Source organism: Stomoxys calcitrans, chromosome 2 (genome assembly GCF_963082655.1).
Source record: "Stomoxys calcitrans chromosome 2, idStoCalc2.1, whole genome shotgun sequence".
Classification (NCBI taxonomy): domain Eukaryota; kingdom Metazoa; phylum Arthropoda; class Insecta; order Diptera; family Muscidae; genus Stomoxys; species Stomoxys calcitrans.
Genome location: NC_081553.1, coordinates 61,456,996 through 61,475,793, shown reverse-complemented (window position 1 = coordinate 61,475,793; position 18,798 = coordinate 61,456,996). Strand labels below are relative to the sequence as shown.

The 18,798-nt window shown below is 38.5% G+C and overlaps 1 protein-coding gene across 3 annotated transcripts in view; it reads right to left on the bottom strand.

The window, feature by feature from the left end:
* Window positions 1-18,798, bottom strand: part of LOC106082719 (phosphoribosyl pyrophosphate synthase-associated protein 2) — a 99,917-nt gene that overhangs the window by 61,630 nt on the left and 19,489 nt on the right. The window contains exons 1-2 of one of the 3 annotated variants that reach the window (XM_059361612.1): window positions 2,353-2,495; window positions 1,510-1,823 (exon numbers count right to left, since the gene is read on the bottom strand). The exons of 1 other annotated variant lie outside the window; for it this stretch is intronic. In XM_059361612.1, the coding sequence (XP_059217595.1) occupies window positions 1,510-1,529 (20 nt within the window). In that variant the 5' untranslated portion in view covers window positions 1,530-1,823; window positions 2,353-2,495. Of the gene's footprint in view, window positions 1-1,509; window positions 1,824-2,352; window positions 2,496-18,798 lie in introns of those variants that run through there. One more of the 3 variants, XM_059361613.1, reaches the window with a different exon arrangement.

Genomic DNA, 18,798 nt, shown 5'->3' with positions numbered 1-18,798 from the left:
ATTATATATTTCCATGCTCAGCGGAAAGATATGATCGAGCTGCAGTCACTGTGAACCACTCTAATCGAGTTATATCAGTGGACCATAGCCCAGGGTCGGAATAAACCGATCAGTATACTTACTTACAGCGATCGTGGCTACAACAAAAGCTTTCAACAGACTTCAGTAAACTAGGAAGGCCTGGTCTATTATGTGATGCTTCTGTTGATCAAAGTGTTGGAAAAGTAGAACCTGGCTTTCATTTATTTCAAAATATGTAATGTAAGGCCATCAGGCCTATTAAGCAATTACACAATTACCTCTACACAATATGGTAGAGGCCTTTATCGTCAAACACAAAATTATTAAACCTGTTTCGCTGGCATCAAACCACCTCCCTGATGAAATTTTTAAAATTTATCTTCAAACATAGCCGGCGCTTTCAGGCTGAATATATAAAACCGCTGTTTATTGAAAGAGTGAGGCTAATCTTTGGTTTTTTTATTTCTCTCCAATTTTCTAAATTGGCAACTCTGGATAAAGTTTCTAACTGTTATTTTTTCCACATAAGCAAAACAAACAAATAAAACACAATTCGATTAGAATAAAAGTGAATATTTACGCCATTGTCTTAATCGAGTTTAAAATAAGTAAAACTTAGTTAAAATATGATAAAGCCGATAAAATTGCTTTAATTTTTCGGGCTGTAAACAAAAACAAACATCGATTTCCGATAGTCGCATACAATAAGACTTTTTGTTGTTTTTTATGTATTAACTACTGATAAATTTACTTTAGGTTATAAGGGACCACCCTAATTTAGAATTTGTATGATATAAAAGTCAGCAAATATAGTAAATTATATATAAGCCTTTATATTGATATTTAGTAACTCAAAATAAAAGCAAAACACAAAATGAAAATAAAAGAGCCAAGACAAACAAAACAAAATAACAACCAAAATAAATAGAAATTTACACATCATGAGAACAAAACCTGGAGTAAATGGACGGCACTAAAGGAGTGGGGAGAAATACATGGGGAAAACAAATTATACACATAAACGGAGGGAAGAAGTAACAGTCAGGGTTAAAAATAATAAAAAAAAAATATATATACAATAATTTAATTAACATATGCATGTAAATTGCTATCTCGATTGGAGTATAAACAATGATGAATGGTATGGGGAATTTTTTAATGGAATCTTATGTAGGTACAACAAAAAAAAGAATTAACACAGCTGCAAACACACAATCAGACATAGGCATATTCCATATGTTAAAGCACAGTTACACACAGGAGACACGGTGAACGTACGATGGTGAGGTGTATTTTGTGTTGTTAAGAAAACTTTTTTTATGCTCACAGGCGCTGAAGAGGAGGGGAATGAACAAAGGATTGTTGGACATTACACTGCACAAAGGATTTGAGTAGGTATATATATATATTAAAAAGGGATTCATATGGTTTTTTTTTTAAATCAATCATATAATTATTAGTTTTTGTCGAATTGAAAAAAAAAATTACTTGTTACGTTGCAGCAACATATTGTCCTTCTTCTCAAACACTTTTTGTGGCACAATAACTTTTAATCAAATTTATTTAATTCAATATTTCCTCCGTCTAGAAAAATAATTGCACAGACCACACGATGAATAGAAAATTTTTGCACACACTTGAATGGTTGGATGGGATTGTTCGCTTGCACTCACTGAGCTACTTCAATAGACCAACTGCGGCAAATATTCGTTGCAAAAACAAAAATTGTACGTTGTTCTCTTCTTTCTCCCGTTAATTTATCACTTTTTTTTGACAATGCAAATATACAGTGGCTCTCTCAGCTAAGTCAAGTGAAAACAAAATAGAATTGGAGTAATTACACGCATGAAGTAGTAGTTCCTAAAATCTTTTTTTTATTGGGCAAATAATTTCTTGTTGAGATTATATTTTCTTATAAGATCATTGGTTTAAATTTCATAGCATATTCGTTCTTGTTTGTTCTTTTCACATATCTTTACGCACACACATCATCAGCTGTAAACCACTGTACATACATATTTGCGCTAAGTACTCAACAGCAGCGGCGCCAACAGCAACAACAACTAAGAGAATATTTTATCCCAAATACAAATCAGAAAATCATGGATCAAGGGGTGGTGGCGTTGGCACACATTTGCTACCACACTGCTCATAGAATAGTAGAAAATAATACCAAAATAATCAAACAAAAAAAGATAAAAAAAATATATTGCTATTTGTTGCTCTTGCGAAATGTGCGACGCCGCCTTTTGTTGTTTTTATTTCACTCTCGATGTACTTGGTATATTCAATTTTACATTTAATTATAAACTTATTAATAGAAAAATTTACTTGTTTTGGTTATTAAAAAGAGCCAACTGGTTCTATTTCTTTTTTATATAAGTTTAAGCGTTAGAAAATTATTTTTTTTAAATCCACTTCACAAATATTTGTTGTAATTTACACACTTGGAGTTTCTCTCGCAACTAAACTAAGGCAAAGAAGATAAAAGAAAGAGCAGAGTTCTTAGCCGCAGTACAATTTTCTGACGGCGCCACATGGCTGCTGTTTCCTTTCTATCAGCTGTTTCTTGGTTATATACCTAAAAGGGGTAATAACACGTTAAGACGATTTGCAAATGAATGTACCTCTACACAATTGCAGTGTTTTATTTTAGAACTAAATGGTGCTTATCACGATTAATCGGTTCTTAACATCTGTTAACGCAATTTTGCAATGACATTTTATCCAGAACATTTGCACTGGATAGGGCTAAATTATTTAAAACACAGCAAATGAAAAAGCTGTTGGTATATTTTGAGAATTCATTGGAAACACAGGAAAATAAGCAGATAATAACATTTTCCACAAAATATAAACTATTCATACAGGTTTTGCAGGATTCACTGAATAAGGTTAATCTAACTTGTTCTCTTTCTACATTAATTCTTTGTTAACGATTTCACCTATTTCATGACATTTTCAATCGGCCGATTTGACATCCTTAATGATGTTAATGGGGCCTATCCACTTTATGTTTTCGCAAGTGACCTAACCTTATATTAGTGAATCCTGAGTCACATGCGAAAATATAAAGTGGATAGGCCCCATGAACCTCATTAAGGATGTTAAATCTGCCAATTGAAAATGTCATCATATGGAAGTAAACGTAAATAAAGAATGAATGTAAAAAGAGAACAAGTTGACATCCTCAAAGCCAAATACTGCAAAAAATTAAAAAAATGTATGTCGGATGATCGGTTAGCTTAACCTTATTCAGTGAATCCTGTTAAGAGGTATAGCTTAAGGTGGAGTTACATTCTATGCACACGCAATAAAAATGCAACTCTGACGTATAATTCAACTCTGATGTTTAACTTTTGCGCGTTGTTTTTGTGGTTTGTTTGCAGAGTTTAAAGCGCGCGCATAGTATATAACTCCACCTTTGCTTGCTGACCGCCATAGCAGTGAACTTGAGAGAAGGATGTCAAACACTCACGGTGTGCAACAGGCATGGAAAATACAACGTTTTAAATAGTACTCAGGATTCACTAATAGAAGGTTAGGTCACATGCAAAAACACAAAGTGGATAGGCCCCATAAACATCATTAAGGATGTCAAATCTGACGATTGAAAATGTCATCATATAGGAGAAAACGTAAACAAAGAATGAATGTAAAAAGAGAACAAGTTGACATCCTCAATGCCAAGTACTGCCAAATATTAAAAAAAAAGTATTTCGGCTGATCGCTTGGCTTAACCTTATTCAGTGAATCCTGAATAGTACTAAAAAAGACACTTTTTGGACCGAAAGAATACTATTTTAATGTTCAAATATTGAGTCAAGTACCTAAGGGGAACGCTCCAAACCAAAACCCGACAAAATTACATATACATAGATCAATAGGTACAATATGGGATCTAAATGAAAGGTAATTGGGAGTAAAACCCGATTCTCATACAGCTTTCTAGAAGTTAAATAAGTCATATAAGGCAACTCGTGCATAAAGATATTGCCTTATTAAAATTCCAAACTAACTCCATACGGCAAATTCGACAGTCGGACGGACATGATTCGACCGAATTACAAGTGAATTTCCCTATTTTATCGTAATGCTTTTTCTAAATTAAGAACTACTCGTATGCAAAAAAAAAAACAAAAAAAATAAAAGATCGAAAACATCCGAAAGGTCGAATTTCCATTGCAGAAAAATACGAATGTCTACGTCTAAGGAGCCATACTGATCTGACATGGCGAGAGTGTTAATTTGAAGTTCACACCAAGACTGGTTGGTGACGCTTGTGAATATCGATAAATGAGAGTTATCTAAGAACATGCCTCAAGCAGAACTCTGTCCTCAATGGCAAGCTGTATGTGTCGTTTACATTTTCTAAATATCCATCCTTCTTTAATTTAATTCCTTTTTGCTGTAAATTTGAAGAAAAATAAAATAACTAACGAAACCTATGAATAAACTTGACATTTGATGTCAAGAATAGTAGTTAAGACTCATATAGTTTTAATGTCAGATATCGTTAGTAAGAATAGGCCCATATTTCAGTTATACCTTAGTTGCAAGTAGTGGTCAACAGGTGTCGTTGGTCAAAGTGGACCCAATCTTTTTTAACGATTTTCCTCAAATTTGATATTTTAAGTGGAAAGTTGCATCTGTGAGCTCTTAAATATATATATTCATCGATTAATAAAGGGTGATTTTTTTGAGGTTAGGATTTTCATGCATTAGTATTTGACAGATCACGTGGGATTTCAGACATGGTGTCAAAGAGAAAGATGCTCAGTATGCTTTGACATTTCATCATGAATAGACTTACTAACGAGCAACGCTTGCAAATCATTGAATTTTATTACCAAAATCAGTGTTCGGTTCGAAATGTGTTCAAATTTTGACAAATTTTGTTCAGAGATGAGGCTCATTTCTGGTTGAATGGCTACGTAAATAAGCGAAATTGCCGCATTTGGAGTGAAGAGCAACCAGAAGCCGTTCAAGAACTGCCCATGAATCCCGAAAAATGCACTGTTTGGTGTGGTTTGTACGCTGGTGGAATCATTGGACCGTATTTTTTCATAGATGCTGTTGGACGCAACGTTACGGTGAATGAACACATTTCGAACCGAACACTGATTTTGGTAATAAAATTCAATGATTTGCAAGCGTTGCTCGTTAGTAAGTCTATTCATGATGAAATGTCAAAGCATACTGAGCATCTTTCTCTTTGACACCATGTCTGAAATCCCACGTGATCTGTCAAATACTAATGCATGAAAATCCTAACCTCAAAAAAATCACCCTTTATATGTGTACATTTTACAGATTATGTGAAAGTGGTTCCATCCCAAAGACTACAATGCCATCTATGCGTCTAAAATTATACCTTTTTGACTTTTTCAAATGCTGTATCTTTACGTATTGTATGTCTTTGGCAGGCGGGTTGAATTTTTATTGAGAATGTGGTTGTTGTCTATACTTAGTAAGTGTGGTGCGTATATCAGCTAAGCTAAATGCGAGTTGCCAACTAATGTGTTTCGATGAATTCGCTTTGGCATATACATAGTTTATCAAGCTTCCGCATGGTGGCCCTTTTTATACCCACAACCATCGGAGGGGGGTATACTTATCTAGTCATTCCGTTTGTAACACCTCGAAATATTCGTCTAAGACCCCATAAAGCATATATATTTTCCTGATCGTCTTGACGTTCTAGCCACGTCCGTCCGTCCATCTATCTGTCGAAATCACGTTAGTGGTCGAACGCGTAATTTTTGCACATATACTTAATATTGATGTAGGTCGTTGGGGATGCCAAATTGGCTATATCGGTTCAAATTTAGATATAGCTCCCATATTTGACTTCTTAAGGCAATTTGGCTGAAATTTTGCATGTAGTGTTCTGTTAACACTTTCAACAACTGTGCCAAGTACGGTACGAGGACCATAGTCTGATATAGCTCCCGTATAAACCGATTTCCCGATTTGACCTCTTTAGTCCTCACAAGCCGCAATTTTTGTCCGATTTGGCTGTAATTTTGCATGCGGTTTTGTTTCGACTTCCAACAACTGTGTCAAATACGGTCCAAATCAGTCTATAACCTGATATAGCTTCCATGTAAACTGGTCTCCCGATCATACTTGTTCGGTTCCTAGAAGCTTTACTTTTTGCTGGTTTGACAGAATGTTGATGTGTAGAATAAAATAATGCCCTACAACTAAATTTATTTTGTATACACCCCATGGTGCTGGGTTCCCCAGATTCGACACGGCCGAACTAAGCACGCTTTTACTTTTTATACCCTACACCACTACTGTGGTACAGATTATTATAACTTAGTTCATTTGTTTGTAACACCTAGTATGAAGAGAGATAGACCCATTGATAAGTATACCGATCGACTCAGAATCACTTTCTGATTCGATTTAGCTAAGTCCGTTTGTCTGTCTGTCCGTCTGTCCATGTTAGTTTATGTACCGATTACCTTAATATTTTCACAGATTGTGTAGGTTGGTCTGGAAGGAAACATTGGCTATATAATTTTTTGATATCGAGAGGGGGGCGGACCCTTCCCCTTACCCCAAAAGTACTACCCAAAAATAAAAGTTTACCGATCGGGACAATATGGAATTCAAATGAAAGGTATTCAAGAGTAGAGTACGAATTTTATAATAAAAGTTGGGTCCAAGTACCTAGGGAGCCGCCACAGCCTCAAAACCCCTAAAAAATAGGTTTATTTGACGATCATGACAACATGGGACTCAAAAGAAAGATATTTGGGAATAGATTACGAATATGGTCAGGAAGTAGGAATAGGCTTTATAATTTATTGATAACGGAAGGGGGCGGTCCCTCCACCGTTACCCCAAAAAACACCACCCGCAATCAATAGTGGACCGATAAGGACAATATGGGTATCAAATGAAAAGTATGCGGGAGTAGATAACGAATCTGACATACAAAATTCATGTCGAAGTATAGGGGGTCACCCCACCCCTACAAAAACGCCCAAAATGGGCACATTAGCCAATCACGGATATATGGGCCTCGGTTTGTTTGTTCCTTATAGACTTAAAAACTGCAGAACCGATTTTCTAGAAATGTTCGCATATTGTGTAGGTTGGTCTGAAAGGAAACATAGACTATATAATTTTTCGGTATCGGAAGGGGGACGGACCCTCCCTCTTATGCCAAAAACACAACCCAAAATCAAAAGTGAACCGATCGGGACAATATAGGTATCAAAAGAAAGGTATTGGAGAGTAGAATACGAATATGGTATTAAAATTTGAGACTAAGTATCCATCGGGCTGCCCCCAACCCCAAAACTCCCCCAAATAGACATGTTAGACGTTCATTTCAATATGGGGCTCAAATGAAAGGTATTCGGGAGTAGATTTCGAATCTGGCATACAAAATTAGATCGAAGTATAGGGGGTCATGCCAACCTTCAAAAACGCCATTAGACCCATTATGACTATACGATACTTGGCTGAACCGATTTTCCTAAAATTTTCATAGATTGTGTACGGTTGTCTGGAAGGAAACACAGGCTATATAATTTTTAGATATCGGATGGAGGCCGACCCTCCCCTTTACCCCAAAAACGCCACCCATATCCGAAAGTTGTCCGATGGGCACAACAAGGGTATCAAATGAAAGGTATTGGAGACCAGAAAATTAATATGGTATTAAAATTTGGGTCCAAGTACCCATCGGGACTCCCCAACCCCAAAACTCTTCAAAGTTCGTGTCAATATGGGACTCAAAGGAAAAAGTATTAGGCAGTAGATTAGAAATATGGCATAAAATTTAAGATCCAAGTAATGGGAGATCGCCCACCCCCAAATACCCCCAAATGGGCATATTAGCCGGCCATGGCTATATGGGACTCAAATGAAAGGTATTTGGGAGTAGATTACGAATATGACATTAAAATTTGCGTTCAAGTCTAGGCGGCGCTTTTCCTCATAAAGCTACGTCAAAGGGGTTTTTTGACCCATTATAACAATATGGGACTCAAATGAAAGGTATTTTAGAGTAGAACACGAATTTGATATCCAATTTTGGAGTCAAGTGTTTTGGGGTACGCCCAAATGCAGCCTCTAAACTAAACTTCATTTGCGTTGGGAATATATTGGGTTGCCCAAGAAGTAATTGCGGATTTTTCATATAGTCGGCGTTGACAAATTTTTTCACAGCTTGTGACTCTGTAATTGCATTCTTTCTTCTGTCAGTTATCAGCTGTTACTTTTAGCTTGCTTTAGAAAAAAAGTGTAAAAAAAGTATATTTGATTAAAGTTCATTCTAAGTTTTATTAAAAATGCATTTACTTTATTTTAATTAAAAAATCCGCAATTACTTTTTGGGCAACCCAATAGAACGAATTCGATACTTATTTTCAGTGCAAAGTGCCGGTTGCTGCCCCAGCCCCAAAACACCCTCCAAACGGTTCATGCTTACCGGCCATGGCAATATGGGGCTCAAATGAAAGGGATTTGGAAGTACAGCACGAATTTGATATCCATATTTGAGTCTAAATGTTTGAGATGCCATCCCTCCCCTAAAGAGCACTTCTCATTACCCTAATTTTTAAAAACACCAGGAACCGAGCAGGAGCAAACTTCTCAAACATCAATGATTGCTTTCCGATTCAAGTTTAAACTCAATAATAAGGGACATTTTTTTATAGCCGAGTCCGAACGGCGTCCCGCAGTGCGGCACCTCTTTGGGGAAAATTTTTTAAATGACCATGCATGGCATTGTAACTCGCAAATGTCGCCAACATTAAGAGGGGATAAACACCACTTTGTCCATTGTTCTTGCCAGGTTTCAAACGCGTTCAGCGTCATAGGCTACAATGGCACGAATTTGAGGGCGAAGTGTCCCCACACTAAAAAGATATTAGGGAGTTAAAAAAAGGCACAGCGGAGTGGGCCCGGTTCGACTAGTTGTTCCATATAAGGTAAAAGAAGGCGCAGCGGAGCGGGTCCGGTTCAGCTAGTATGTTATCAGTCTGACTAAATTATAACCATGATTCATAAACTATTTCTCCTCTACTCTCTTCGTCTTCATCACCATAACAAACAGGTACTGTTGGAGTTCTTTCGTTGTCATAATCATAAATGTCTATTCCTACTCCTCCCCTGCAGTTATTCGCAGAAATACAATAAGCCATGATAAAATTTATTATTGGCGCTGTGTGTCTTTGTGTGTGTGTGTCTCTCTCTCTCTCTCTCTCTCTCTCAGAGTCAATTCTTATTTATGGAACACTTATCCAAGGTTGCTCATCTATCACATATGTGTCCTGTTTATTTCCACCACCCCCTTTTCATTGATGTGCCATTATGGAAGGAAATTATAAACATTGCGCTATTATTGTCTTCGATTTTGTTGTCCTTGTCGCCGTCGTCATTGTCTTTTGATTCGACGTTCATAGACGTTTATTCAATAAAAATAAAAACAGAAAGGAGAATCATATTAATAAACGAAAGATGAAATTCAATGAATAGCAATTGCCTGCCTGTTGTGTCTGAAGCTAGAAGTGGAGTAGTGTAGGTTGCAGGTTGATTGCTAGACATCACCGTCACGAGATGAGATATTTTGGTAATTTTATATTGAAGCTGATGAGGGGGAGAATTCAGGAATAGCAATAAAGTCATTGCTATTGATAATCAATAGCATTTGAGTTTTTTTTTCTATGCCGAAGGTGTGGAGGTTTTATGTTTGTTTCTGTAGGATATTGGTTTTTGGCGATAATTGGAAACGTTTTGAAAGGATACAGGCATATAAGAGCATAGGCAGTTGAAAAGAAGACTATATATAGACTCAAAAACGGATGGCCCCCGGTGAAAATAGGGTATTAAATTTTTTGATATCCGAAGGGGGGGCGGACCCTCCCCCATACCACAATTTCAAAAACGCCAGATCTCCGAGATGCGTGCACCGATTTAAACGAAGTTTTGTATGCCACATTATGGTACCCCAAAAACACGAAATAGGTACACAATTTTGGAGTCAAATAATCGGGGGGGACGCCCCATCCCAACGGACATGTGTACTGATTGGGACAATATGGGTATCAAATGAAAGGTAGTTAAGAGTAGAGTACGAATTTGGTATAAAAATTTCACTCTTAAGTTTTTAGGACCAGGCCCGAAGGATAACGAATGATAGATGGTCACGAAGAGGAGGCTGTGAGCATTTCAAAACTATGTGTCCTCATCTAGACTTGAAGAGGTCTACAGCTTTGCTGTCATTGGCTAGAACGGACGTCTCAATCATTGTGTCCGTCATGACAGGTCTAATCGGAAAACATGCTGACAGACTAAAGGTTGCCAACAATAACTTTTGCAGAAGCTGTAGGAACATCGAGGAAGAAGAGACTATAGAACACCTTCTGTGTGTGTGTCCCACACTAGCAGTTAGAAGTAGTTCCACTTTAGGCTCTCATTTTGTTGAGAACCTGTCTGATTTAGGGGATGTTACGCAAGTTACTGGGCTTTTTAAAGCGATCTGGATGGTTCAACGGTAGGAACTAGAAGGCATCTTCCTTCTTCTGATCCTGTGGTATCACAATGAACGAAAACGTCTAAGTGAGTCTGATGACAGACTGCCACTTAAACCTAACCTAACCTCATCATAATCCGGTGAAAAATGCATAATTTATGCCCCCATGTTAGCTTTAACAAAATATGGTCCGATTTGGACCAAATTTGACACGAATACGGAATTTTCTAATAAGTACAAGTCATTGTTCAATTTTGCAGAACAAAATATTGGTCTTTTTGGTAGCCATATCCAAATATAGATCAATCTGAACCATATACGACACAGATGTCGAAAAGCGTAACATAAGTCACTGTGTCCAATTTGAGCGAAATCGGTTTATAAATGAGCTTTTTGTGGGGCCAATACTTAAATCAACAGATCGTGCTCTATGGCAGCTATATGCAAATCTGAACCGATCTAGGCCAAATAAAAGAGGGATGTCAAAGGCCCTAACAAAACTCACTGTCCCAAATTTCGGCGAAATAAATACTCCTTTTTTGGACCCAAAACCTTAAATCGAGAGGTCGGTCTATATGATAGCTATATCCAAATCTTAACCGATCTGAGTCAAATTGAAAAATAATGTTGACGGGCCCAACACAACTCACCGTCCCAAATTTCGGCGACATCGGACAATAAATACTCCTTTTTTGGACCCAAAACCTTAAATCGAGAGATCGGTCTATATGACAGCTATATCCAAATCTGGACCGATCTGAGCCAACTTGAAGAATAGTGTCAAAGGGCCCAACAAAACTCTCTATCCCAAATTTCGGCGAAATCGGGCAATAAATGCGCCTTTTATGGACCTAAGACCATAAATCGAGAGATCCGCCTATATGGCAGCTATATCTAAATCTGAACCAATCTGAGCCAAATTGAAGAAGGATGTTGAAGGGCCTAACAAAACTCTCTATCCCAAATTTCGGCGAAATAGGGCAATAAATGCGCCTTTTATGGATCTAAGACCATAAATCGAGAGATCCGCCTATATGGCAGCTATATCCAAACCTGGTCTGATCTGTGCCATATTGCAGAAAAATTTCGAAGAGTTTAACATAACTCACTGTTCCAAATCTCACAACAACATAACTCATAAGGTCGAAATCGGACAGTAATGGCGCTTTTTGTGGCCTCCATAAATCGAGAAATCGGTCTATATGGCAGCTACATCCAACTCTGGACCGATTTGGGCCGAATTGAAGAAGGATATCGAAGCGCATAATACAACTCACTGTCCCGAATTTCAGCAAAATTGGATAATAAATGTGATTTTATGGGCCAAAGACCTTAAATCGAGAAATCGGTCAATATGGCAGCTATATGGAAATCTGGATCGATCTGAGCCAAATTGAAGAAAGATGTCGAGGGGCCTAACACAACTCACTGTCCCATATTTCAGCATAATCGGATAATAAATGTGGTTTTTATGGGGCTAAGACCCTAAATCGTCCGATCCGTCTGTATGACAGCTACATCCAATTCTGGACCGATCTGGGCCGAATTGAAGAAGGATGTTGAAGGGCCTAACACAACTTACTTTCCCCAATTTCAGCAAAATAGGATAATAAATATGGCTTTTATGGGCCGAAGACCCTAAATCGGCGGATCAGTCCATATGGGGGCTATATCAAGATATAGTCCGATATAGCCCATCTTCGAACTTATCCTGCTTATGGACAAAAAAAGAATCTGTGCAAAGTTTCAGCTCAATATCTCTATTTTTGAAGACTGTAGCGTGATTTCAACAGACGGACGGACATGTCTAGATCGTCTTAGATTTTTACGCTGATCAAGAATATCAACACTTTATAGGGTCGGAAACGGATATTTCGATGTGTTGCAAACGGTGGTGGGTATAAAAACAGAATAACTATTGGATTGCCCAAAAAGTAATTGCGGATTTTTCATATAGTCGGCGTTGACGAATTTTTTCACAGCTTGTGGCTCTGTGCATTCTTTCTTCTGTCAGTTATCAGCTGTTAATTTTAGTTAGCTTTAGAAAAAAAGTGTAAAAAAAGTATATTTGATTAAAGTTCATTCTAAGTTTTATTAAAAATGCATTTACTTTCTTTTAAAAAATCCGCAATTACTTTTTGGGCAACCTAATACATAATTTTGTTCTTTTTAGATATTATCAAGACCGGCAGAAAGAGCTGCACCGTCGTTTGCGTCTACAACGAGCAGACCGTCATGTCGCCTATACCGTTCTAAGTACGGACGACAGCAGAAAACAAGGGCCTACTGCCATTCCTGTAACAATCCAGTTACAACTTCAATCCCTCAAATGTAGGGGGTATTGACTTATTAAATCAAAAAGCATGAACAAGATCCAAATTGAAGCAGTGACCTATTTGGATGTGACCTGCCCGATTTATATAAAACTCATAAAAATCATCAAATACATCCAATAGTACCCATTTATCACCAATTCAAATATCGTTTCGTTCCTTTTTCTTCCTTAGCGGTAGTTGCTTCCCTAGTGATAGTTGCAACCGCCAATCAAAAATCATTTCTTTTCTCATAAATTCTCATTAAATTTGCTATTCCCTTCCGCCACTCCTTCATTTCGGTCCATTTACGTTTGTTCAATACTTGTAATTCTCTCAAAGTTTACTTCCTGAAAACTAATTTTCATTGGCTTTTATATGAGAAGAAAACTTTTGCCTACTTTTTTTGCTTTGGTTTTCTTTGAAACATATAAATTTCCACACATCGTTACTCATGTGGGATCCTTAGAGCAATGCAACAGACGAATACACTCAAATACACCCACACACCAAAGAAATTGCCTTCAATTGAAATCCTTTTGGTTTTGTGAAAAAGGTGTCATTTTGTATTACCAGCTCTTCGAACGATGGCAAAGGAAGGAGCAGAAGAAAAAAAAAATCATTCGAAATGTTTGCAATTTTATTTTCATTGGCGTTTAATAGCTGCATCAATGGCAAAACTTTGAACATTAACAAACTGTGAAAAAAGTGACTTCGTGCACATTTAAAGCCTCTTTGCGACGTAGGATATGTTGGTGTAAAGTAAAGAGTTGCCATTTATGTAGAAATTAGTTGGGTATATACTGTAGTTGTCAGACCTATAATGCTATATGGTGTTGTGGTCTGGTGGACGGCGCTTCACAAGTCCACCTACTGCTCAATACTTAACCGGATCCAAAGGATGGCTTGTTTGTGCATCACAGCCGCACTGAGGACGACACCAACTGATGCACTGAATTTAATGCTACATCTTATGCCTCTGGACATTGTGGCTACCTAAATTGCAGCGACCACTGCCGTGAGGTTAAGGGAGCTTCCTAATTGGTCGTGTGGTGACTAAGGACACTGTATTATCCTTGATACAATTTCCGATGTTCCAGGCAGTGACCAGTCCGGAACTGTTTGGGTTTCAACTGGTAGTAGTCTTTTAAGGCTACGAAGTCTGACCGGAGACTTTAATCTGGTACCACGGGTGTCAGGAGCCCCTGGAACTTTGGTTCCAGCCTGACAATGGTGAGGCCCCAGTGGGGAGCAACGTGGTGGCTGTGGTTTGTACCCAAATCGCGGGTAGAGCATAAGCTCGGCGTGGAGTTGCGTTTTCAACCGGGTGCCGTGACCCATAGATCGGAAGGAGTTTTAGGTAGTGCTCCGCTCCTAACCAAGGAGGTGAACACGTCCAAATACGTGGGATCAAATTGGTACTCCTGTGTGGGTTACCACATGTGGGGGCGTTGGTAGACGCATTGTATTCACCCTTGGTCCTTGGGCCTCGCAGGTTTGGGCCGTGATGGCAGGTATCTGCGTAAAACTCGACATACGCGTTCCGGGCAGTGTGGATTACACCCTACCTGAGCCGCTTTTTGATAAAAAGTACGGCATCACTACTGCTGATAGAACCGATTGGAACTATGATATCCTGGTTAAGTTACATAGACTTCCATACGGATGGTTCTAAACTAAACGACCAGGTGGGCTTTGGGGTGTACTGTAAAGATCTAGAAATGGCCATATCCAAAAGGTTACCCGTCCACTGCAGTGCGTATCAAGCGGACATCCTTGCAATTAAGAAAGTGGTGGAATGGCTAAGATTTAATGTCATAACGACGATTGGCATAAATATCTTTTTTGACAGACAGGCAGCCATTAAATACCCTGGAGAGGGTATTTCTAAACATAAAAATTGCCCTCGACTGTCGCAGATCTCTTAACGAGATGGCTGAACAGTTCAAAATTCGCCTGTACTGGGTGCTCGGACACAGAGATATCCCAGGGAATTGTAAAGCGGGAGAGCTTGCGAGACTAGGAACTACCCTACACATTCCAGGGATACTGGAATCTGTGGATATGCCTCTAGCGACATGTAAGCTAAGTTTTCAGAAACAGGACCGAAATACAACGAATGACAGATGGTCACAAAGAGGGGGCTGTGAGCATTCCAAAACTATGTGGTCTAATCTAGACTTGAAGAAGTCTACTGCTCTGCTGTCATTGACTAGAACAGACGTCTCAGTCATTGTGTCCGTCATGGCAGTTCACTGCCTAATCGGAAAGCATGCTGACAGACTGAAGGTCGCCAGCAACGACTTTTGCAGAAGTTGTGAGGACATCGTAGAAGAAGAGACTATAGAACACCTTTTGTGTGTGTGTTCCGCACTAGCAGTCAGAAGGAGTTCCACTATAGGTTCTCATTTCCTTGATTTAGCGGATGTGAACATTCGCAAGTTATTGGGCTTTTTAAAGCGATCTCGATGGTTCAACGGTAGAAACTATAAGGCATCTTCCTTCTTCTGATCCTGTGGTATCACAATGAACAATATGTTCTCAGTCGTCGGAAGTGTCAGAGGGCAATCTCCCTCCCCCCATCAATGAAAGGGTTTTGGTAGTAGAGTATACTTTTTGCCCTCAAATTGGCATATACCTAGGAAAGACCTGCGGATCTTTAAAAATGTGTGGATCTGAACGAGACCCGTAGCCATGAATGGCTTGATCACCACCTTAAAATTGATTAAAAAAAAATAAATGTTCAAAAAGCCATTATATAATAAAACTAGCTGACCCGGGCCCGCTCCACTGTGCCTTCTTTTACTTTATAAGGAACACAAGTTTCCTTGGAATATTTATTGTTGACAATTAAAGAGCTTTTAGTGAATTAACATGCTACGAAAATAGTATATCGCTCGACAAACAGTTTAACACAATAAGTGCTTTTATCTGAACCCCATATAATCTTTATTGGTTTACAAATTTAAGTTTGGATGTTAGGTGTACTCCATTCTTAAAATACTTTATTTTAGCCTGATATTCTCATGATGTCTGATTTAGGGGTGTTTTCGTAGGTGAAAAAAAATCAGCATCGTGCTCTTCTCTGAAATACCATTTATTTAAACCCCATATTGCCATTGGTTTAGGGGAGTTTACAGGATGAGGCGTCCCCCAAACACATGGCTCCAAAATAGGTTATCAAATTTATTTCCTAATCTCAAATGCCTTTCATTTGAGCTACATATTGGCATGGTTGAAAAATTCTTACTCTTTGGGGAGTGTTCTGGGGATGGGGTGATGCCCTAGATACATGGTCCTACATTTGGATATCAAATTCGTATTCTACTCCCAAATTCCTTTATTTGAGCCCCAAATTGTGATGGTCAGTAACAAATTGCTGTTTGTGGGGTATTTTGGAAAAGGGGTAGACCTCCAGAAAATTTGTCCCGAAAGTGGGCATCAATTCTTGCTCTACCGCCCAATACCTTTCATTTAAGCTCCATATTGACATGGTCGGTAAATATGCCCGATTTAGGGGTGTTTTGGGGATGGGGGTGGTCCCCCAAACACTATGCCCCGAAAATATATCAGCAACGTGCTCTATTCTCATATATCTATTTATCATTTTTTTGAACCCCATATTGGCATTGGCCTCAAAATTGGATATCAAATTCGTTTTCTAATCTCATTTAAACTCCTTATTGCAAAAGTCAGCAAATATGTCCGGTTTGGGGTATTGGCCCTAATAACTATAAATATTTAGTTCCACTCTCTTTAAGACCCAAATTGTCTTGGTGAGCAATTACGTCATATTTGGGGGTTGTTATGTTGGTGGGACGTCCCCTAGACAGTTGGTCCCTAATGTTGGTATCAGATACAGGGTCTACTCCCAAATATCTTTAATTTGAGCCCCATAGTCGGCAAACATGACCGGCTTGGGGGTGTTTTGGGGGATGGGCGGCCACTCAGTGTGTTGGCCTTAAAAATATATGTCGGATTCGGCCCTCTTATTTGAGCCTCATATTGCAATAGTCAGCAAATACTTCCTATTTGGGTGGTATTGTGGGGGTGGGGTGGCCCGATAGCCACTTTTCCCGAATATTGATATCAGATTCGTGCTTTACTCCCAAAGACCTTCCATTTGAGCGCCATATTGCTATCGTCGTAAATTTGTCCCCTTTGGAGGATGTTTTTGGGAAGAGGAGGCCCCCCAAACTCTTGATCCCATATTTGGACATCGGATACGAATTGTACATTCAAATACCTTTTATTGAGGCCCCATATTGCCATGGTCAGTAAATAAGTCCTGTTTGGCGGGTGTTTTGGGGAAGGGGTGGACCCTCAGAAATGTGGTCCCACATTTGGATATTAGATTCGTATTCTATTCGCAAATACCTTTCAATTGAGTCACATATTGCCATGGTCGGTAAATATGTCCGATTTAGGGGTGTTTTCGGGGTTGGAGTGGTCTCCTTAACACTTGGTCCGACAATTGGATATCAGATACGTTTTCTTATCTTAAATATCTCTCATTTGAATCCCATATTGTGGTGGTTGGTCTTAATATATCTTTGGTAGGTATTAGGGTGGGACGGCCCCCTAGGTTTCCCATCAGACATTTGGATACCAAATTTTTATTTTTAGGGTACTATATGAGAGCACACGAAATTTCGCTTAAATCGCACTACCCATCTCCGAAATCTGGCGTTTCTGAAAATTAGGGTAAGGGGGAGGGTCCGTCCCCCCTTCAGATATCAAAAAATGTAGTACCCTTTTTTCACCACGGGATCATTATGCACCATCTGTGAAAATTTCAAGAAAATCGGTTGAGCCGTTTCTGAGTCTATAAGGAACACACAAACATACAAACAAACCTACACAAACACAAATTGATTTTTATATATAAGAAGATAAGGGTCGCAGAGCATTGAGTTTAAAACTTGAATCGGACCGCACTCATCGATATGTGGGAAGTTTGCCATTGATTGCGATGAAAAATATAAGACTATGAAAAATATATGATAAAGAAAAATCAAAAACTTGCTGCATAATAAATTAAAGTAGCATTGTTGGTAGATTCCACGATCTGGCGTGATAACATCATTAAAAAAAAAGTGAAATAAGTTGACCGGGAAATTGACCACAAACTGATATAGGAGTTGCTGAACAAGAAGGGCGAATGGGAAAAGCATGATGGGGATTCAGGAACAGAACTTTGCCGATAGTATCGGCATCTCTGCCAATATTAAGCCAAAAAATTAAATACCGATTGTATTATCGATATTTTGCCGACTCTAGCGTACTCCGTAATGTAAAATTGCAAATTTACCCATAAACATTCCATTATGGAACAGGGGCAAACTTCTCACTACGCATTGGAAAATCCTTTTGATTCAGAGACATGAATTCCTCCATATAATGGAAAAGTTTAAGACCTCTTTTTGTAAATGTGATGCTTGACGACTTGATAAACCAAGAGTACCTAATCTGTATAGTTCTGCAAGTCGCTATAACACATCGTTGTATCGATATACCACTATTGTTGTATCGATATACCTTGAACTACGAGTTTCTGTTAGACTAACATTCTTTTTACCTATTTCACTGTAAAACACAATACGACTTTAGTACACCATTCGAATGAACACTTTACCTGGGGATCTGGACTATTAATTGCATTTGGCAACTCTCGCCTATCATAAGACTGCACGAAATTTGTCGCTCCACAACTTCCCAAACTCCTCCATTCAGCTATACTTCTTAAAATGGATTGTCGCACATGGAAGCTAAATGCAATTGATTTTAGTCTTGCAAAACTTTTTCACGTTTTTACGTACGTCTGCGGCAAATGAAATAGTTTTTATAAGAAACGGAAAACACACGCGCTAAGGCAAAAACCTAAAAATCTATAGGAAATGTTGAAATTTTTATAACGTCATACTTGTGCTTTAAACTTTTTCAAATTTCTCAAAGGAAAACTTTAGA